At 48.5% G+C, this 19064-nt stretch overlaps 1 protein-coding gene and 1 long non-coding RNA gene across 6 annotated transcripts; one reads left to right on the top strand and one right to left on the bottom strand.

Moving 5' to 3' along the window:
• Nucleotides 1-1169: 1169 nt before the first annotated feature.
• ISLR2 (immunoglobulin superfamily containing leucine rich repeat 2) lies at nucleotides 1170-6748 on the bottom strand. Of its 4 annotated transcripts, none has more exons than XM_043989097.1 (2): nucleotides 6610-6748; nucleotides 1170-4862 (listed from the first exon to the last, which is right to left on the bottom strand). In XM_043989097.1, exon 2 carries the CDS (start codon nucleotides 4852-4854, stop codon nucleotides 2707-2709), a length of 2148 nt encoding a protein of 715 aa, XP_043845032.1. In that variant the 5' UTR covers nucleotides 4855-4862; nucleotides 6610-6748; the 3' UTR covers nucleotides 1170-2706. The 4 variants fall into 4 exon arrangements, with proteins under 4 accessions (XP_043845032.1, XP_043845034.1, XP_043845035.1 ...); XM_043989099.1 differs by lacking the exon at nucleotides 6610-6748 and adding an exon at nucleotides 6385-6542; XM_043989100.1 differs by lacking the exon at nucleotides 6610-6748 and adding an exon at nucleotides 6218-6351.
• On the top strand, nucleotides 6714-14405 carry LOC122743888. Of its 2 annotated transcripts, none has more exons than XR_006355035.1 (5): nucleotides 6714-6830; nucleotides 12720-12832; nucleotides 12949-13068; nucleotides 13296-13414; nucleotides 13805-14405. It is a non-coding gene; the product is annotated as an uncharacterized LOC122743888 (long non-coding RNA). The 2 variants fall into 2 exon arrangements; XR_006355034.1 differs by having other exon boundaries at nucleotides 13296-13500.
• Nucleotides 14406-19064: the final 4659 nt, after the last annotated feature.

The following is a 19064-nucleotide window of genomic DNA, read 5'->3' as shown; positions in this document are numbered from 1 at the left end:
TAATTGATCCATTTCTCTCCACCTTTCTGCTCCCTCTTATTTCTATGTCCTTGTCTCTCTCCAGCACACACGGGTTGAGAAAGCCACTGTCCAGCTGAGAAACATCAGAGCAGTGTGTTTAGTAAATGGCTAGTTAAAGAGGTTACTTGTTTTTCAGAATTCTTACAAAAATATGATCCATGGTGACTAGGGGTTTGTTTTAATCAATTAAAGGGTCACTTTGCCCTATAGAATGTTCTTAATAGTCAAATCCTCAGGTGGAACACAATGTCTATAGGATGGTTATTTTACTCTGGGCAGTTGTTACATGCACTATCTCAGTCGATTAGACTCCTACTCACTTAGACCTTTGGAATTGGAAGGGACTTTATGATGAAAACAGAACTGAGACACACAAGCCTTTGATTTTGGGACGCATTGATGTAGCTGCTCAGAAGTCTTTTAGTTTCTGCTTCCCAACTTCAGTGACTCTGTGGAACCACTTCCCCTCTGCTGTTCATTGGTCTACCCTTGCTGCCTAGAAGGTGACCTGGCCCTTCCCCAACACTTGAGGCCTTTTTGGGTTTCTGGTCGCAGTGATTCCTTGGTGAGCTGATCTCTGTTTCCCAAAACTACCCCATCCTACCACCCTGGTGCAATTTCGTAAGTCGGAGAATCACTGGCCTGTGTCTTCTGGAAAGCCTAAGGGATCCATTTAATCCTAGTGGGAAGCTAAGAAGAGAATAAAGCCGAGTGACTCCCACCTGGACACAAATACCTGATCACCTTACTGGAATGAAAAAAAAAACACATGAAAATTTTCTCCAAATGAGAAAGGTTATCTACATCCCTCTTCTCTTCTTTTTCCTTCCTCTAACCCCCTCCCTCTAAACAGAATTTGAAAAGTCCGTTTTGAATCTATTTCTTTTATTGACTCTACACACAGAAGCGCTTTAGGAAAGGTCACTGATTTGATCGTTCAATGGAGAGGGAGGGAGGCTTGGTTGTGACTCTCCGGCCCTTCCGAGAACGACCCCCAGAGGAAGAGTTTGTGCTGAGATGGGCGATGAGGGCGGTATTTGAAATTTGTCTCAAGGTTAGCGAAAGTTGTTTCAAGGTTAGAGAAAAATAGCCACTCTCCAAAACAAACAAACACAACAATATAACACCCACCCACCCACCCACACCTTAAGAGATCCAATTCTTTCTTTTAAAAAAAGAAAGGAAAGCTAGACCCGGGAGCGCTTTCGGGGCTGAGGACTAGCAAGGCTGAGTTAGACCCGGGTAGTCTCTGCAGCAGTCTTATTCCTCTCCTCCCCCTCTCCCTCCCCTCCCCCCCTCCCAGCCCCTGCTAAATACTACAGGTTTACAATGAACAGGACCACATACTTTTGTTTCTAGAAGTCACGCTAGTTTAGGAATACACATTTCTCAAATACGGTTCTCGGTAGGGAATATCACATCCATTCGGAGGAATGGGGGGAGAAGGGTGGGGAGGGACGCCGAGAACCACAAAAGAACTGAGATTCGTTTCTCTGTCTTTGATCCATTTCTATATACAGATATTTTGTGCCGAACAAATTTAAAGCACTCACGGTTGAAGATTAGTCCAAACCACAAGTACAAAGACGTTTGCACTTGCGTAAAGGGACCTTTAACCTCTATCGTTCGCCTTTCTCCTATGGGCTTAGTATGGGAGACCCAAAGTCTATTTCACATCAAGTTGATTCCCAGGTTAAGGGACGCGAGAGGGGAGGGGGTGTTTTGGGGACTCTTTCTAAACTCGTTCTTTTCTCCGTTCCCAACGGTCCTAGTTCAGGGACCTTTAAGTAGTCTCCTGAGTTGGGGCCTGTGAGTTCAGCAGGTACTGGATCTGTCCAGCGCTAAGACCTCCTGAAACCCAAAAACAGTTACAACGAAATACACAGTAGGAGCTAACTAACAAATTTCTGGAGAGTGGGACGTGATCGGATAGAGTCCCGGTATTGAGGGAAAGAAGGGAGAGAGAGCCAGGGCAAGGGTGGGGTGGGGGCGGGGAATTGAGACAGGAACACAGGGAATGAATGAATGAATGAATGAATGGAGAGGCCCTTATTTCCCATCAGGCTGGGAAGCGGGGTGTTAGCACCAGATCCAATAGCGTCTTGATTTTCCTTTTTAAAAAATAACACAAATCTTAAAATCAAAAGGAGTAGTGAGTTGTAACCTGCCCCAGTCTCCAAGCCCCCTTCCGTTTCTTTGTGTTACAAAGGGTTGAGGTGGAGATGGAAAAAGAACACGGAACTTAGGTTTTTGTTCCCTTCAAAATCATGGAAGGAAAGAAAGGTATTTTTTTTTCTTTTTCTTTTAAAATTCAAAAGGTGTAGGGCCCAGGTCCTTAGGGAATAAGTCCACCTGCTCCAAAAGGAAAGCGCTAGAAATGAGATAGGGAGGAATGGTTCAATCAGAAGGGCTCCCGGGGTTGGGGGGGGGGGCTTAGCCTTCCGGGAGTGGACGGGGGACATCCGAATGGAAAGAAAGGAGGAACTCTTCCCCGCTATTCGACTGCACGCCCGAGAGTTTTAGGTCAGTATCCCCGGGCAATCTTATTTATACTGTTAACGTGAAGTGCTTTAGATGGTGTCTTTTCCCTCCCCCCCCCCCCCCGTTTTCTTATGGTTCCCAATCTCTGAGGTTGGGGGCAGGAATTGAGGAGGTGGAAAGGATGGGGAGGAGGGGAGAAGAAAGTCAGCGTTCTGTCTGCCTATAGTTTCCATTAATTTCCTGGGCGATATCAACAGCCTCAGCCCCCAGCGGCAACCGGTCGCTGTACTCCGAGCTAGCCTCAAACTCCTCCTGGTTGGCCTTGGACTGGGACTCAGGAAGGGAGCCTGCCACTAGGCTCTCGTCCCTCTCCAGTCCTCCGCCCACCTCTTCCTCTTCCTGATCATCCTCGTCCTCCTCCCCTCCCCGTGTCCCAGCCCTGCTCCCGGGTCCAGTCCCCTCCCCCACCCCGGGACCAGAGTCTGTGGGGCTGTAATTCTTCTCCGACTCCAGGTAGGAAGCACGGGGGTCGAAGTCGGCGGCGATGTGCTTCTCCATCTGGTCAGGGTTCTGCGCCTTCATGATGAGCCTGTAGTTCTTGCCCTGGTACTTGGAGAGAAGATGGCAGCACGTGGCCCCCAGCAGAGGCACGGTGGCCAGCGCCAGAAGGAAGACACTGACCACCACGATAATGACTAGGGAGGGCACTTCTTTCTTGGTGGTGAACACGACTTGCACCTGGCAGGCCTCGCCTACGTACGTGAGGCACACTGAGTAGTTGGTGCCGGGGCTCAGGCCTTGAAACCAATAGGAATTGACACCCTCCTCGATCCGGGACCACTGCACTACTGCGTGGCCGCCCTCGGCGCACAGGTAGAGCATTCGCAGGTGCCGCTTCTCTGGCCTGGCCGCGAACGGGGTCAGCTGTACCTTGGCCTCTCGCTCGGCCACGTCCAGTGCGATCACGCCCAGGTCGAAGGCGTGGGGCTTAAGGTCGGCGCTCTGGTTAAAGGCGTGGTTGGACACGTACATTGTAGGGTCCTTTTGGCCACAGCGCCGCTCAAATGGCGGTGGCCGAAAGGGATCTTCTTCTTCTGCCTCCGCCTCCACCTCCACATCCTCCGGGACCCCCGAGGTCCGTGCAGCTGATGCCCTGCCCTGTCCTCCCCAGGGACCACGACTTTTGGTCCTCTCCTCGCTCTTGGAGGTCAGAACGCTATTGCCATATCCTTTGCCAGACGCTTTGCGATCTCCTCCTGAGCCTTTGCTACCTAGGCCCGGGAGCTCACCTCTGGGGGAGGCCGGGGGGTATTTCTGCGGCCCGGCCACGGCCACGCTCACTGAAGTCTCGTTGCTGCCCAGCTCGTTGTTTGCCCGGCATGTATAGGTGCCCTCTTCCTTCTTGCTCAGGTGCGGGATAAGCAAGGTGCCATTGGAGAAGGCTAGGAAGCGCTGTGGAGAAAGCAGGGGTGTCTCCTCCCCGGCCTCGTTGGCGTTGGGTCGCTCGATGAGCAGCGCACCGCCGGCCGTCTCGATTCGCCACTGGATCTGGGGCACCGGGTGGCCGGTGGCGACGCAGTGCAGGGCCAGGGCCAGGCCATCCTGGAGCTCCGCTCCATCCACGTTGGGCTGGTAACTAAGGCGCACGGTGGGCGGTGCGCACTGCAGCGCTGGGAGGCTACCCAGGGGGACCCCCTTAAGGTCTGGAGGCGAGGCGCACGTGATGGACTCGCGCTCCGGGATGGAGATGAGAGTGTTCTCCGCCCACGCCTTGAGCCACAGAAGGCGGCAGGTGCAGTCGAAGGGGTTATTGTAAATCTGCAGGTGGGACAGCGAAGTGAGCGCATCGAACGTGCCCTCGGCTATGAAGCTAAAGTGGTTGTTATTGATGCGCAGAGAGCGCAGGTCGCGCAGGTTGCGGAAGGCGTCGGCCGGCAGCGCCGCCATGCGGTTATTGTTCATCTTGAGCAGCTGCAGGGCGCTTAAGTTGCGCAGGTCCGCCCAGGGGAAGTCAACGATCTGGTTGTGACTGATGTCCAGGTTCTTCAGCTGGACCAGGACCGCTAGGGCACCTGGCTCGATGGCGCTGATCTCATTGTGGGCCAGCCACAGAGAAGTGACCTGCGTGACTTCAGCGAAGGCACCCTGACGCAAAGAGGTGATCTTGTTGGCAGACAAGCTAAGCGTGGTCACGTTGGCAGGGAGCCCTGACGGCACCTCCTGTAGGTCTTTGTACGCACAGTCGGCGAACTGGTGCGCGTACTTGTCCACGCAGGCGCAGGGTTCGGTGCAGCCCTGGGCGGCCCCCAGCAGCGCCCACAGCAGCCACAGGCCCAGCACAGACGCCGCCATCGTGTCGCCTGCAAAGAGGAGAGGAAAGGGGAAGTCACCGGATTCTAGAATGTATAGTTCGAAGGGACCTCAAAGGTTAGCTAGTCCAACATTATCGTTTATCAAGGGAGACCCAGAGATGTGTGTTGACTTTACACAGGTAAGAGACCCGGGTCTTTGATTCTAAATCCAGTGTCCTTTCCATTACATCTAACAAGGACAAAACACTGCACCAGTCCTGCTCCAGTTAGAAGCAAATTTCCTATACCGTCCTAGTCTTGGTCACTTCCCCTTGTGTCTCTCATTCCAACTTGTCAAGGCTGGCCTAGAGCTGTTCCTGGTACAGGTCCCATTCGCAAGAGCCCTGATTCGGAAAGACACGTGAAGGGGAGCTGGAAATGGCCCGGAATCCAATAAGGTTTCTGCGCAACTCATCCTGTTCCCCTCCCCCTATGCAGCCCCTCGTCCCAGCTCCCGCCTCACGCCACCCACAGTCTCCTGCTAGGTTGAGACCGCGTTTCCGTGCTGGTGTCCAAGTCATGTCCCATGGCGCCTTTTCACTGAGCTGGTGCTTAGGGAGAATGTGCTACCTGGCGCCGGAAGCTTTCCCCAAGGATTAGCCAGGCGCTATCTGAGCATCTCTCTTCTCCAGCTAATGTTAAGGGGGTGTGGGAGGAGGGTGAGGGGGCAGCTAGAGGAATAGTTTCTTTCTGCTGGAATTTATGAGACCCAGAGAAGCTCCATAAAGGGGCAGGGGGCGACGCTCCTCTCCTTTCGATGCACAAATACAGTGCGTTGTCCGTCATCCGTGACTTCTTGACTTGTTCGCTTTGTGGCATGTACAAACATACAAATATAAATACACTAAGATGTATCTTCACACTGATACAAATCACATGTATATGCACATGCACGCAGATGCAGACTCACACAAACGCAGGTCTCCATATCACACATACATGCACACACCCTTCTACATACGAATGTTAAGTATAAACACCAAATTCGCAGTGACTACATTTTTTGTCCTTTTAAAGCAACCTACTAGAGAACATAAAAACTTAGGGCAGAAAGAGAGCTTTCCCCCTCATCCCCATCCCCCGTGAAAATCCAGTGGGTGGGGACGTTCAGCTAGTGTCCTGGAATACAACTCCTTAGTTCTCCCTTGGTGCTTAAAGACCCCCTGTTGCAGCCTTCTGGCATCGCAGGCGCCGGGGTTGGGAGGACCAGTGTCCATCTGTCAAGTAGGCTGATTCTTTCCCTTAAGGGTCCCCGGGACTGCAGGGTTTGGGGAAGAGAGGGACAGGGTATCTATTTCTCGGCCCCGAAAACCTGCGTCCTTCCGCCCACCCCATTTTTTCAATGGAACAATGTCTGTACTCACCCACCAGAGCTGGGGGAGGACGTGCGAAGCCTCACCCCACTTAACAGCGTCTATGTCCCGCTCCGTACCGCTCCAGGACTAGCTTATTTGAAGCGGCTCCAGGACATTTGCTGGTCCGCATTGGAAAATCATCCCCTTTCCCCTACCCTTTCCACACCAGAGCATACCTCCTTCGTCCAGCCCCCGGTAGTGTACCTCTGTCCCCCTCCATACACCCCGGGGGCCCTCCAGTCCCTTATGCCCCGGATGCCGATCCTGGTTTCCAGGGAGGTGCCGGGGCCAAGTCTACACACAAAGATGCCCCCTCAGGCACCAGCCGTGTGAGCTGTCCAGGGTCCTTCCCATGCCCCAGAACTGCACCTGGCTCAACGTTGTACCTGGGACCTGCTCACCTTTTCCGCTTCAGGTCCCCAAGCTCTCACTGCTGTTGGGGAGCGATGAGGCGCAGCTTCCCCAGGGACTCGGACCCCTAACTAGATGCTGAGTTGCGAAGTACGGACGCCGGCGGAGAGGGTCTCCCTGCATCTGTTGCTGCTGTGACGGCGGCCGCCTAGTCTCTCGGGCTGCGAGAACACCAGGTCCAAGGCTTTGGGTTGGGAAGGAAAAAAGAAGGGTGAGTTGAGGGAATCTCTGGGTTCCTCCAGCCGCCTGCCCCCCAACTCCAGTCAGTCACTTTTGCCCCCCTCCCCCCAAATCCCACCTTTTGGCTGGCTGCAGGCTGCAGTCAGAGCGCGCTCTCGAGGCCAGCGGGGGCGCGCCTAGCCTCTCCCACCTCCTGCATATTCTGCGCGTGTTAAAGCTGTAGGGACCCTCACCAAAGCCAATGCAATATTTATCACATCAGTATGTTTTCGTGCTCACTGCCATCTTACAGAGCCCAGCCGCCCGCCATCCCCCCCCCACCCCGCAACAAACACACGCGCGCGCGCGCGCGCACACACACACACACACACACACACACACACACATTCTGGGAGAACACTGGATCTGCTCACTGATTGAATGCAAACGGCTTTTAATCGCTTTAGCACGTGAGGTAAACCATCTTTGAGGAATTTGGGGGAAGGAGGGGCTCAGAAAGGAGGAGGGTGCTTGTGTCTTTAGAGTCTTTATTATAACAAAAACAAAACAAACACACCAAAAAAATCTTGAATGGATTCTGGATCAGAAAAATAATGGATCCTGATCTACATTTCAGCTTCCCACCCCCAGTTCAAGTGAAGTCTTTTATTTCCCCCTTCTCTGATCCCTCCTCCCTTCCATTCGCCCTTTCTCCCTCTCCCCCTCCCTTCAGCCCCCACTCCATTCTCTTCGAAGCCACATTCAACATGATGCATAATTGATTGTGTTAGGAGAGAGTTCATCTTCCCTCCTTTCTATTTTTGTCTAGAACCTGGCAATTTGGCCCTTCTAACCTCCTGTTATCCTCCCCTTCTCCCTCCTCTCCCCCTCCACCCCAAACACAGAGGCACACCCCAGAGCCTCCCAAGCTGGGACCGCCTGATGGAGGAAGACTAGGAAGAAGTGAGTTTTCTCTCTGAGGCACTCATTCTTCCTTCTTTCTCCTCATTCTCTTCCAAGCTGGACTCCTGTGGACACAGCTTTTGTTTTCAAAGCCCAATTTAAACCAGAAGCTGATGTCCTAAAAGCACAGTCTGGGAGCTGAAGAAGGAATATTGTGTGGTGTGGACAAGGAGGGCGGGCAGAGAACCCAGAGACCTAGACCAAGAGGCCGAGAGGAGGACTAGTCCAACGCTCATTGAGAAACCCTGGTCATACGCCCGGTGTCCATTCCACGCCCAAGGCCCATGGCCACCAGGGACCATTCTAGGCTCTACTAGTAGCTTGCTCATTGTGGATGTAGATTCTGGTTTGGTGAGCCTGTCTGTCTTACAGGCTCCCTCCGCTCCCTCTGACTGTGTATCCATGGTATGTAAATGTGGATATAGGGGAATGCCTAGTTAAAACGCAGCCGCCTCTTAATTGAAAGTCCTAGACTAGCGGGTCTCCTCCTCTTGTCTCGCCTTTGCGCTTTCCCTGGGAGGGCACTGAAAGCTGGTTCTTGCTTCTCCAGGCACACACAAGGATACATATTGGCACAATCGCAGCAGCGCACTGGTTCAGGTCCACACAATCCCATATAAACATACCCACATTCACTCACACAGTCGCAGTACATACGTATGTACACTACCTGGGAACTACACATACAGCCACACACACACAAACATTAATCTTACCGTAGGCACATCCATTCTCTCCCTCTATAATAGATGCACAAAATCATGCGTACATATCTACTCATATAATAACAATAACTCACATTTATAGGGTACCTCGCAAAGTGTTATGAGGTTGTTTTAGGCAACGAAGTGGAGTCAGAAGAGCATAGCATCTGAAATGGATTTGAAATAGGCTCTGGATTCAAATCCTGTGTTGTTGTTGTTTCATTTAGTATCCTATTATTTCTTTTCTTTTCCTTTCTTTCCTTTCTTTTCTTTCTTTCTTTCTTTCTTTCTTTTTTTTTTTGCGGGGCAATGAGGGTTAAGTGACTTGCCCAGGGTCACACAGCTAGCGTGTCTGAGACCGGATTTGAACTCAGGTCCTCCTGAATCCAGGGCTTTATCCACTGCGCCGCCTAGCTGCCCCTATACTATGCTATTATTACCTTGAGCTACTCAGCCACTTCTCTGGGCCTCCGTCTTGACGTCTTTAAAGTGTCCGTGGGGACTACATGACCTCTAAACCCCTTTCCAGTTCTAGAACTATGAGGTGGACAGTGTAAATCAGCCCCATTTTATTCAGAGAAATTGACTCCCTAGCCAAAAGTCAGACGGCATATCTCAGAGAAGGCCTTTGACTGAAGTCCAGAGATTTTTTTTCATTATAACAGGCTACCTCCTTACTTGTGACTATAAAAACGTCTCTCCTGTGCCAGTTAAGTAAGCCTGACAAAAAGAGACGACTCACAGTGCTAGATCACAATTACAGGGTGAAAGAAATGACTCCAGGAAGGTTTTTACAGATGGACGGAATGGATGGAGGGATGGATTCACAGGAACAGATGCCAGTAGCATCACCTGTATTTGTGGTCACTGCAGGTCCCAAAGTGCCAGCCTACTCAGCAGGACGATTACTTTGGTCCCAGAAACCAGCTAGCTCATTGAGGGATCTAGTTTTCAGATTACTGGAGTGCACAGCTGCCTCTATCTGTGAACCAAAATTAGTCAGGGATGGGGAAGGAGTCGGCACTGCCGCTCTGCTCCAGCGATGAACGAGCTCTGGGGCATACAGGGTATTATACCCTTCAAGAGCTAAGTGAAAAGGTACTATCGCGCCAGGGTTGGTTTTCTAACTGTCTATTATCCTTCCTCGGGTGGCCTTGAAGGATATCTGTGAGGAAGCTGATTGCTGAGAATCAAAATCTTAAAGATGAGGGAGCTAACTGTCTTATCTCTGCGGAGGGGGTGAGGGAGCTGGGCTAGGAGGAGGGAAGGTGTAGGAGTCCAGGATGAATTAGGTCTGTGTCTTCTGTACAGGTGACTATGCTACTCTGCACGCACAGCCTTTGATGAAACTTTTCTAACAAAGGGATTGGGAGGCGATCAGTTAATGAGTGTTAATACTTCGTTCTCCGTCCGTCAGCCCCGGAGATGCGACCTTCTAAACCTTCTCGGTTCTCCCCACCACCATTCTCCAACTGGCACACTCCCATAGAAGACGTGCCCCCGCCTCCATAGGGAGAGACGTGAGCCACAGTGGACAGGCTTTCATAGACGCCTTACTCGTCCATTACTTTCGAGTTTCAGTGTTCCTGCCTACTTAAGAGAGACACAGCAGCCCGACGCACACGCACCATCGGGCCCAGTGAATATCCCTACTCCCTCAAGATGAAGTCTTTTTTTGGGGGGGGGGAGGTGGAAGGGCAGTGAGGGTTAAGTGACTTGCCCAGGGTCTCACAGCTAGTAAGTGTCAAGTGTCTGAAGCCGGATTTGAACTCAGGTCCTCCTGAATCCAGGGCCAGTGCTCTATCCACTGTGCCACTTATCTGCCCCCATGATGAAGTCTTTATGATCACGCACGCGCGCGTAGCCCTCGGGCCCTACTGGATCTTAATCAATAGAGCCTCTACCAATTTTGTTTGGTGTCTAATTAGATCAATATTCCAGCCTATATAGCCTATTTGAATGCTTAGCATTTTAATGGGAACGGTGAGGGCGGGGGAAGGGAGTAGGGAAAGAACTAAGAGAATTTTGTTTGTTTTTTGTTTGTTTTTAAATCTAGGGACGCCATCCGGAACCTAGGCTTCTGGAGATCCTTTGTACACTAAAGAACACACACTTGCGCAGAAACATACGCACCCCCCACACACACACCCCGAAGTCTCTGAGTGAGGCAGGTCGCAGCGAATCCGTCTCTTCCCTGAGCCTCTTTGTCAAATTTCCAGCCTTTCATGGCCCCCTCCAGTTTCCAAGGCTCGGGAAAAGGGGATATAACCTTGCACAAAAATGAAGAGAAAAAGAATAAGACCCAGAGCCTAGCCCCGTGGGAGTCCTGGGTCTCTATGTCCCCAGTCCCTTTCCACTCCTCAACAGGGAACAGTCGACCTTTGCACTTCCCTTCTCCTCAGCCAGAGTCATCCAGCCCGAGAGAGAAGGGCTGCAGGTGTGCCAAAGGTTCTCTTTTCTTTATTGGGGCCCCAGGCGCTGTCGCTACCCTCAGCCGGTCTTCCAACTAGGGAAGCTCAAAGATTCCGGGGGTAGGGATAGGGCTGAAAGGGGAATGGGGATCGAGAGCTGGCCCTTACCCACTTTTGGAGTAGTCGCTTGGGCCGAAGCTGGGTATTTTTGCCTCTTTGCTCTGCTCTGGACTGAGCTTCCATCCATCGCTCGCCCATCACTCAACCAGGGATGGAAAGCACCAAACGTTGGTTGGCTGTGCTGGGGTGGGGGTGGGGGAAGAACATGGGGGAGTAACTGGGAAAGCAGAAAAGTCTGATCGCTGGGTGTCCAACCGTGGCTCAAGACATTGGACAGGGACCAGCTCCGGGGTACACACTCAGGGTGGAGCTAGCCTGGTCAGGACTATGCTTCAATCGAATCACCCAGAAGAGTGAAGGCTTCCTAGCCCTGCTTGGCTCCTCGCTGGCTCTCTGACGCGTTATAGGTTTGGTAAAGCATTCATCTCTATATTGTAGCCACCTTTTGCTAAGGGACGGTGATGGCAGCAACAAGGCATCCTGGTTCCCAGCCCCGGCTTCGGTTTCTCTGGTGCGCGGGAGAGAAGAGACGTCCCAGTTCTGGCTTTCAAATCAGCTAGGGGAACATATGAGAACCGCCCTTATTTAGCGTTGTTAGCTTTTCTTCCTCGTGCTGGCCCCGCACTGTGGCGCCCGGCAGGAGCTGGAGAGAGAAGTGAAAAGGCCAGATTGAAAGAAAGAAGCCAGGTGGGGCGGGGGATAGAAATGAGGGTGGGAAGGGGAAATTAGGGTCGCCTCGGCTTCCTTTAAAATGCTTTTACTGGTGCTCTGCCCTGGTGGGTTTCACTCCCGCAGCCAGTGATAGGTTCCTTGGTCAGTTTCACTGTGGCCCAGAGAGCCTCTCTGCTAGATAAGTTGTCCCTAAGGAGAAAAAAGGCTGTTTCCCTGGCCCCTGGAGAGAAGGAAGGGTCCATGTTGACCCTAGGAGTTCTCTTAAAAGAATTCGTTGTTTTCGCGGTTGCGGAAGAGGTTGTAAGGCATTCTAGGTCAGGCTAAACTGCAGTAAAGGCGGCTTGGCAATCCGGCAAAAGCTTTCTGGCCAAGGCGAGGGACCAATGAAGATGAATGTGAAGAGGGAGCTGGGGGATATAGCTGTGTAGACAAAGCAAGAAAGTCGGTGTGAAGACTCCAGAAATCACTTAGGCATCCCTCCTTACCCAACCCAGCTCAAGGCTCTTTCTTCTTACTTCTTCTACTCTCTCCTCTCTCTTCCCCGTGTCTGCAGCCAGGAAGCCGTTCTTTGCCACCCCACACTCCCCACCTTCAATTCTGAGATCACTGGTAACTAACAATGTGTTTGCCAAAGCTGTTGTTTAAATAGCCTGAAGACTGGGAAAAGGGATTCCTGGGTTCTCTTTTCCAGTTCCATCGCTGGCTGGGTTGGGACCTAGAAGTGGGGCCTGGAAAATGCCTGTGTCTGCCTGCAGAACGAGCAAGAGCTATTATTATGCTAATGTCCTTCCTTATTATTAAAGCAGAGAAAAGATATAATAGAATAGCTCATCCTTCTCCCACACCCACCCCAGCCTTTGACTTTCCTTATAAAGACGCAACAGTGGAAAATACAATGGATGTGAAATCGGAGTCCTTGTCACTTACCCTTACTGGCCTTCAGTTTATTCACCTGTAAAATAAAAGGGTGGAGGGAGGTTGTACTAGGTGACTTCTGAGTTCTCTTTCAACGCTAAATCTGTGGTCCTCTGAAATAACGAATAACATATCCTTTCTCCGCCCTTACCCTAGTCTCTGACTTTCTTCATGAAAGAGGAAACAGTGATAACCATGGAAATCGTGCTCCACTGAAGTCTGAGAACCTGGGATCAAATCCAGGCTTTGCAATTTAAAACGTGTATGAGGTGGGTAAGTCTCTTGGCCTAAGTTTCCCTCGAGTTTCTTTTTATCCCCTGAAATCCCTTTCGACTCCAAATTTGTGAATCTAAATTGTCTTGTTTCCCCTTCATGTTTGTTCCAGGCTTTGTTGTTGCTGCTGCTTACTAGGACCTAAATTCACGAAAGCTCCAACTCCCCGGGCTCACGGGGTTAGAAATAAGGGAGTAACCAGAAAAGAGAACCAGTCAGAGGGAGAATCAAGGTGGGGAGGCTCCCCTCAATTTGGCCAGAGCTTTGCCACCACCATTCACCTCCCCAATAACTTGGAAGAGCAGAGGGGAGGGAGGGAGGGAGGGAGAAGATGGGTGTTAAATATAAAACGGAATCCAGCTAATGTCTTCTGGACAAGGATCTGGGAGGAGGCTAGAGTCTGGGTATCTATCTCCCTGTTGACTGCTTGTCCTATTCTTGTTCTCCCGACTTCTCCAGCTTCCCTGGCCCGTAGTCGGTGCGCCCTCTGGCGGAGGCATCCCGCCAGCAAATCTCTGGCCGAAGAATAGTTCTGGGAGACACTTAGATGGCACGTTGGGGGCTGGCAGAGACTGCTGGTTAGTATCCTCTGCTAGAGTAGGGAAGTGAAGAGGAAAGACATTTGTTCCCAGAACCTGGAGGAGGCCCCGGGAGAGAAAGTGATGTAAGTGCCAGCCCTCCTGCGCCTACAGCGTTGGGAAACAGGGGAACAAAAGGTGTAGCTCAGTGGTTCTAGGCCTGAGGGAGGGGACGGTTAAGAGCAGTCCAGAGACAGTCTCATCTGGCCGCTGGCTATGCCGGCCCTCAAGTCTCCCCGCGGACACGCTCAGGCTGTGGCTTTAAGGAGGGATTTTAAATGCATAGACACGAGGAAGCCAAATCCCCTTTTTAAGGAGGGATTCTTGTAGGGGATTGCTTAACAACTCCTTTTCGGCTCCAGTCATCCGCCTCTACTCCCTTTGCGGCAGGGCCACCACCGGGGGCAGATCTCGGGAGAAGGTGTCGGGGAGAAGATGCTGGTGACTTCAGCTCCACGGACCCAGAACATGAGTCACGCAGGCAACTGGATCATAGGCCAAAAAGAGGCGGAGCCAGAATGGATCTTAGAGGTCAGAGAATCATAGATTTAGAGCTGAAGAGGACCTCTGTGGTCATTTAATCCACTTCTTTTATTTTACACGGGAAGATGCTGTGATTCAGGGAGGTGAAGCAATTTTCTAAAGGTTACATTACTTAGGAAGTGACAAGACTGAACCTGGGACCCAGATCTCCAGGCTTTCAACTCAGTATTCTTTTCATTTCATGTCGAATATGGAAGGGGGAAGTAGGGAACATGTCCATCCCCTATTACCCAAATCTGTCAATTCCAGCCCTGGAATCTGGACTTCTGCAAGTCAAGAAATTGGGAACTTAGACGAATCCATTCAATTTAGGATCCTGATGAAAACAAATGTATAAACACCCCACTACATTTCCTGTTTCTTTAACTATGCCATTGGAAGTACATGAAAAACGATTTCCTAGGGGGGGCAGCTAGGTGGCGCAGTGAATAGAGCACCGGCCCTGGAGTCAGGAGGACCTGAGTTCAAATTCGGCCTCAGACACTTAACACTTACTAGCTGTGTGACCCTGGGCAAGTCACTTAACCCCAATTGCCTCACTAAAAAAAAAAAAAAAAAGAAAAAAAAAAAAGAAAAACGATTTCCTCCAGTAAACTAGATCTTCGGGTGTGACTCATGGTCACTTTCAGTGCTTCTAGATAGGACTTGTAGATTTGGGGCACGGGAGTGTGGGCAAGGATATGCCTTCTAAAAAATAAGATAATTGATATGGTTTAACCCATAACCCAGGGAAATTCTTTAAAGACATAAATCACACACCAGTCTTTGTTAACTCTAAACAACAGAAATTTCAAAAACCATTGTATCAATTGGACAATAAGTTCTGAGTAACTAATTCATTTATGAAGGACTATTCCTATAGGTTATTAAATACCTCATCAATTATTTACCCTTTATTCCAGCCAGGCTAATTTCTCCTGGTCTCCTTACCTGCCTAGCAACCTTCAGTGGCTTCCTCTTGCCTATAGATTAAAATACAACCTCTTTAGCCTGGCATTTAAAGCCCTCCACAATCAGATTTCCATCTATTCTTTAAAAAAAAAGTCTTATTGATGTATTTTGTTATTACATTACAAACAAAGATTATTACTCCCACTTTGTGAGAAGGCTCTTGTAACATAGTAAAGCAGTTAAGTAAAACTAATAATCCACTGGTCTCATCTGAAAGGTAATGCAACATTTCACATTTGTAATACACCCTCACCTCTCTATTAAAAAATTAACAGAAATCTATTTTTGCCCCCTCCCAACCAAGTATAAAGAAAAGAAAAACAAATGTCTTGTAACAAACATGCAAAGTCAATCAAAACAATTTATCTCAGTGTCTATATATGTGTATATATGTATATGTGTGTTATATGTATATATGCATACATATATACATGGGTGTATATACATGCATATGTATGTATGGAGATTTCCCCCTACACATGTGTACATGTGTGTGCATATAGGTAAATATATGTATATGCATGTATGTATGTATGTATGTGTATGTAAATGTTCATGTGTATAGGTATAGACATAGGCATAGGCTTATGTATATGTATATACACATACATACCCATGTATATATAGATACACTCATTTACAGCCATATATATATATACATACACATATAGATTACCTCAGTAACTCTCTTCCTCTCTCCCTCTCTGCTTCCTTCCCCTTTCCCTCCCTCTCCCTTTCACTTTCTCTATGATATATACATACATATACATATGTATAAATACACAATATATTTATATATACCCATATACATACACATATAGATTCCCTCAGTGACCCTCCCTATATATACACACATGCATATACATGCATATATATATATATATACACACACATACACACACACACACACAACATACACACTTATATATCTCATTCTGCCCCCTAAGTCGGTCATCTCTCTGTAAAAGATAGCATGCTTCATGGCCTCCAATTTATTCTTTCAGACTTCTCACAGAGATTACTCATCTGTGAAATGGGGAGTAATAATACTTGCAACATTTTCCTTACGTGCATTGTTCTATTACTTCTCTTTATGGATTTGATATTATAGCTGAATGGACCACAAATCCAGAAAATGGCCGAGCGTGCCCATAATGCACATCATACTCCTTCTTCCCTCTTAACATCCTTTTCATTCTTGCAAGGGCCACATCCTCCACAGAGGCTTTTGGGTTCTTCTCAGCTAAACTCCTGCTTTATCTTGCTATAGTGGAAATCCTGCCAGACTTAGGTTCAGTAGACTCAAGTTCAATTTCCTGTTTTGACATTTACCAGCTGTCTCACTTCCCACCACCCTTCCCACCACCCCTCCCCCCACAAGGTCAATTTACTTACCCAGCTTCCTCATCTGTGAAATGGGAAAATTACCTTATTTACCCCACATGGATTGTTTTGATGACAGCCTTTTGCAAAACTCAAAAAGCAGTATTAATGTGAGTTCTTATTACTTCTCTGTGCATATGTCACATCTCCCTAGTAGAACATAAGTAGAATATCTTTGTATCCCCATATCTAGTCCAGTGCTTTGCAAATAATTAGGCACACAGTGTTTGTCAAATCAAATCGAATTCATTTCAGACTTGGAATTTTTGCAAATATCTTCTTCCTCCTTCTAGAATGTCTCCCCAACAGACCATGGTGCTATCCTTTCTTTAAATCTCCCCCAGGAAGCCTTCCTAGATGGATTTTCCCCTTTCAATCCTGACCCTCCCCCTCCCCTGGTTTCAGGCACCTCAGGTACCCCTGGGTCCCAGGAAGTCATCTCTAGATGTCACACTTGTGGTGTGCTCTATGTTCTCTTAAGTCTGTCGTGTGGGTCTTTTTTCCCCTCAAGAACACATACTTTAGAGGGTAGGGGCAGATATAGTAACATTTCAGAGGCCTGTGATTTCACCCCTGTCCAGTCTACTTCTACTGATAGGGACTGAAACCTGCTCTTTCCTCCATGTGTAGTGTGGTAAGATTATTGGAATTTGGCAGAGTGATTGGGATGGGCCACACCTGTCCTATCCTGAGTGATGTATGCTGCTGATGTCAACAGGAAAAAACACTCTCCACAGGCAGTTTTGAAGGACCTCCCCTTTTGGGGGAGGGAGAATAAACGCTCGATGAGGGGAGCTCAGTCTCTTCCATAGTGACTTTCTTTCTGGTGGTGCGAGCTGCAGCAGGAGACAAGAAAGAGGTTCTTTCTTAGCAGTTTTTGTTCTGTGGGCCCTGGCTGTTTTCCATCAAAGCTACGGACCCCAGGTGGTGAGTTAATATAAGAGCCTTGCTCTTTTGAATTAGCTGAACTGGAAGCGAGTTTGGGGATTGTATAGACTTAGGTTAGAGTTAGGGGGATTATCCGTATTTCTTTTCCTCTATTCCCTTGTCTTTGATTTGATTAATTTCACCTTTGCTGTTTATTTTATTCCCATTAATAAAACCTGATTTGTTTGTGGAAAAGAGGCTGTTAGGCTCCTTTCTTATTGGTCTAGGAGAAATGTCTAAAAAGGCAGTTTGGAGGGGAAGGAGCTTTGCATCTAGAGGTCCTTCATTATTTCCAGGACCCCCAGTATTATGGTGAGCCACTCAATTAACTCTCCTTATATTAACTTTAGACCTCACAGTAGTTTACTAAAAGTTGACAAAGGTGAGAAAAAAACAAAAAACACCTGTAGCCATGGTGCTGGACCTTTCTGCCCTTTGCTAGGCTGGATCCTGCAGTGCTCCATCACTGGAATCTTTTAGAATTTGGTAACAAACAAAAAGAAAAACAAAACAAAACAAAAAACTGTCAGGGCTGATGCTTCACTGAGAGCAGCTTTTGAGAGCCCAGGGTCCCAGTCGCTCAAGTCCACATGGTTTACTCTACATTTTATTTATAGGAACCATAGAAGTAGGTAGGCACGATATCATCAACCCCATTTTACAAATGAAAAAAGTTGAGGTTTTTGAGAAGTGAAATGACTTGTCTGCTATAGTCACAGAGTCAGATGATGGCAGAGGCTGAATTAGAACCTAGGCCTCCTGACTCTAAGCTATTGCTTTTGACACTAGACCACACCCCTCCTTCACCTATGCCTCTGAACCCCTCTGTCTCACTGTGGCAGCTGGATAGCCCAGTAGATAAAGTGCTAGAGGGGGAGTCAGTTCGGAAGATCTGAGTTCACATCCTCTGTCAGACACTTACTGAGTTGTGTGACCCTGAGCTTACCTTGTCACTTACCTTGTGTCATTCTCAGATTCTTCATTTATAAAATGGGGACAAAACAGTACCTGCTCTAACAGAGTTGTTGTGATGATCAAAGGAGATATTACACACAAACTCTGTAAACATGAAAATGTTATATATATGTGCACTATATTATTACTAATATTATTATTTCTCAAACAGAAATCAATACATAATAAAAATTCAATTAAAACCCAACCCATGTGGGGCTGCTAGGTGGCATAGTGGATAAAGCACCCGCCCTGGATTCAGGAGTACCTGAGTTCAAATCTGGCCTCAGACACTTGACACTTAATAGCTGTGTGACCCTGGGAAAGTCACTTAACCCTCATTGCCCCACTAAAAAAGCCCCAAAACCCAACCTGTGGATATCTCTGATTGATTCAAATGTTGGTCAATGATTTCCAGAGGAACAAAGAGCCTAGGAACCAGGAGGAAGGGTTTTGAATATCAAGAATGAATAAATGAATGAATGAATGATGAATGAATGACTGAATGAAATTTTAAAGCATTTATTAAGCACCTATTATATGCAAAGAATTGTACTGGTCCTCAAGAATACAAACTAAGAAGTAAGACAGCCCTTGTCTGCCAGTAGTTCACGTTCTAACAGGACATAACATAAATAGAAGACAGTCTGAGCTACAGGTCAGATGGAAAGGTCCCATGATCCTTAGGGTGCAGAGGTAAAGTAGATCCCCAATTCTTTGGCCCTTTGATGCCTGCCGGTGCAAATGTTTCATCACTTCTCCTGCCTGAGGTGAATGGCAGCTGAGCTGCTTCTACAGAAGGGCTTTAATTAAAACTATAATCTAGTTAAGTATTTATTGGGTTCTGTGACTTTAATTATTTTCCAGGGAAGGAAAAAAACCACTCACCAGC

The sequence above is a fragment of the Dromiciops gliroides genome, chromosome 2, assembly GCF_019393635.1.
Source record: "Dromiciops gliroides isolate mDroGli1 chromosome 2, mDroGli1.pri, whole genome shotgun sequence".
NCBI classification, from domain to species: domain Eukaryota; kingdom Metazoa; phylum Chordata; class Mammalia; order Microbiotheria; family Microbiotheriidae; genus Dromiciops; species Dromiciops gliroides.
This window is presented reverse-complemented; position numbering and strand designations above follow the sequence as displayed.

Excerpts from the sequence above, each read along its gene's own strand:
- ISLR2 (XM_043989097.1), bottom strand. The coding sequence starts at position 4,854 with ATGGCGGCGTCTGTGCTGGGCCTGTGGCTGCTGTGGGCGCTGCTGGGG.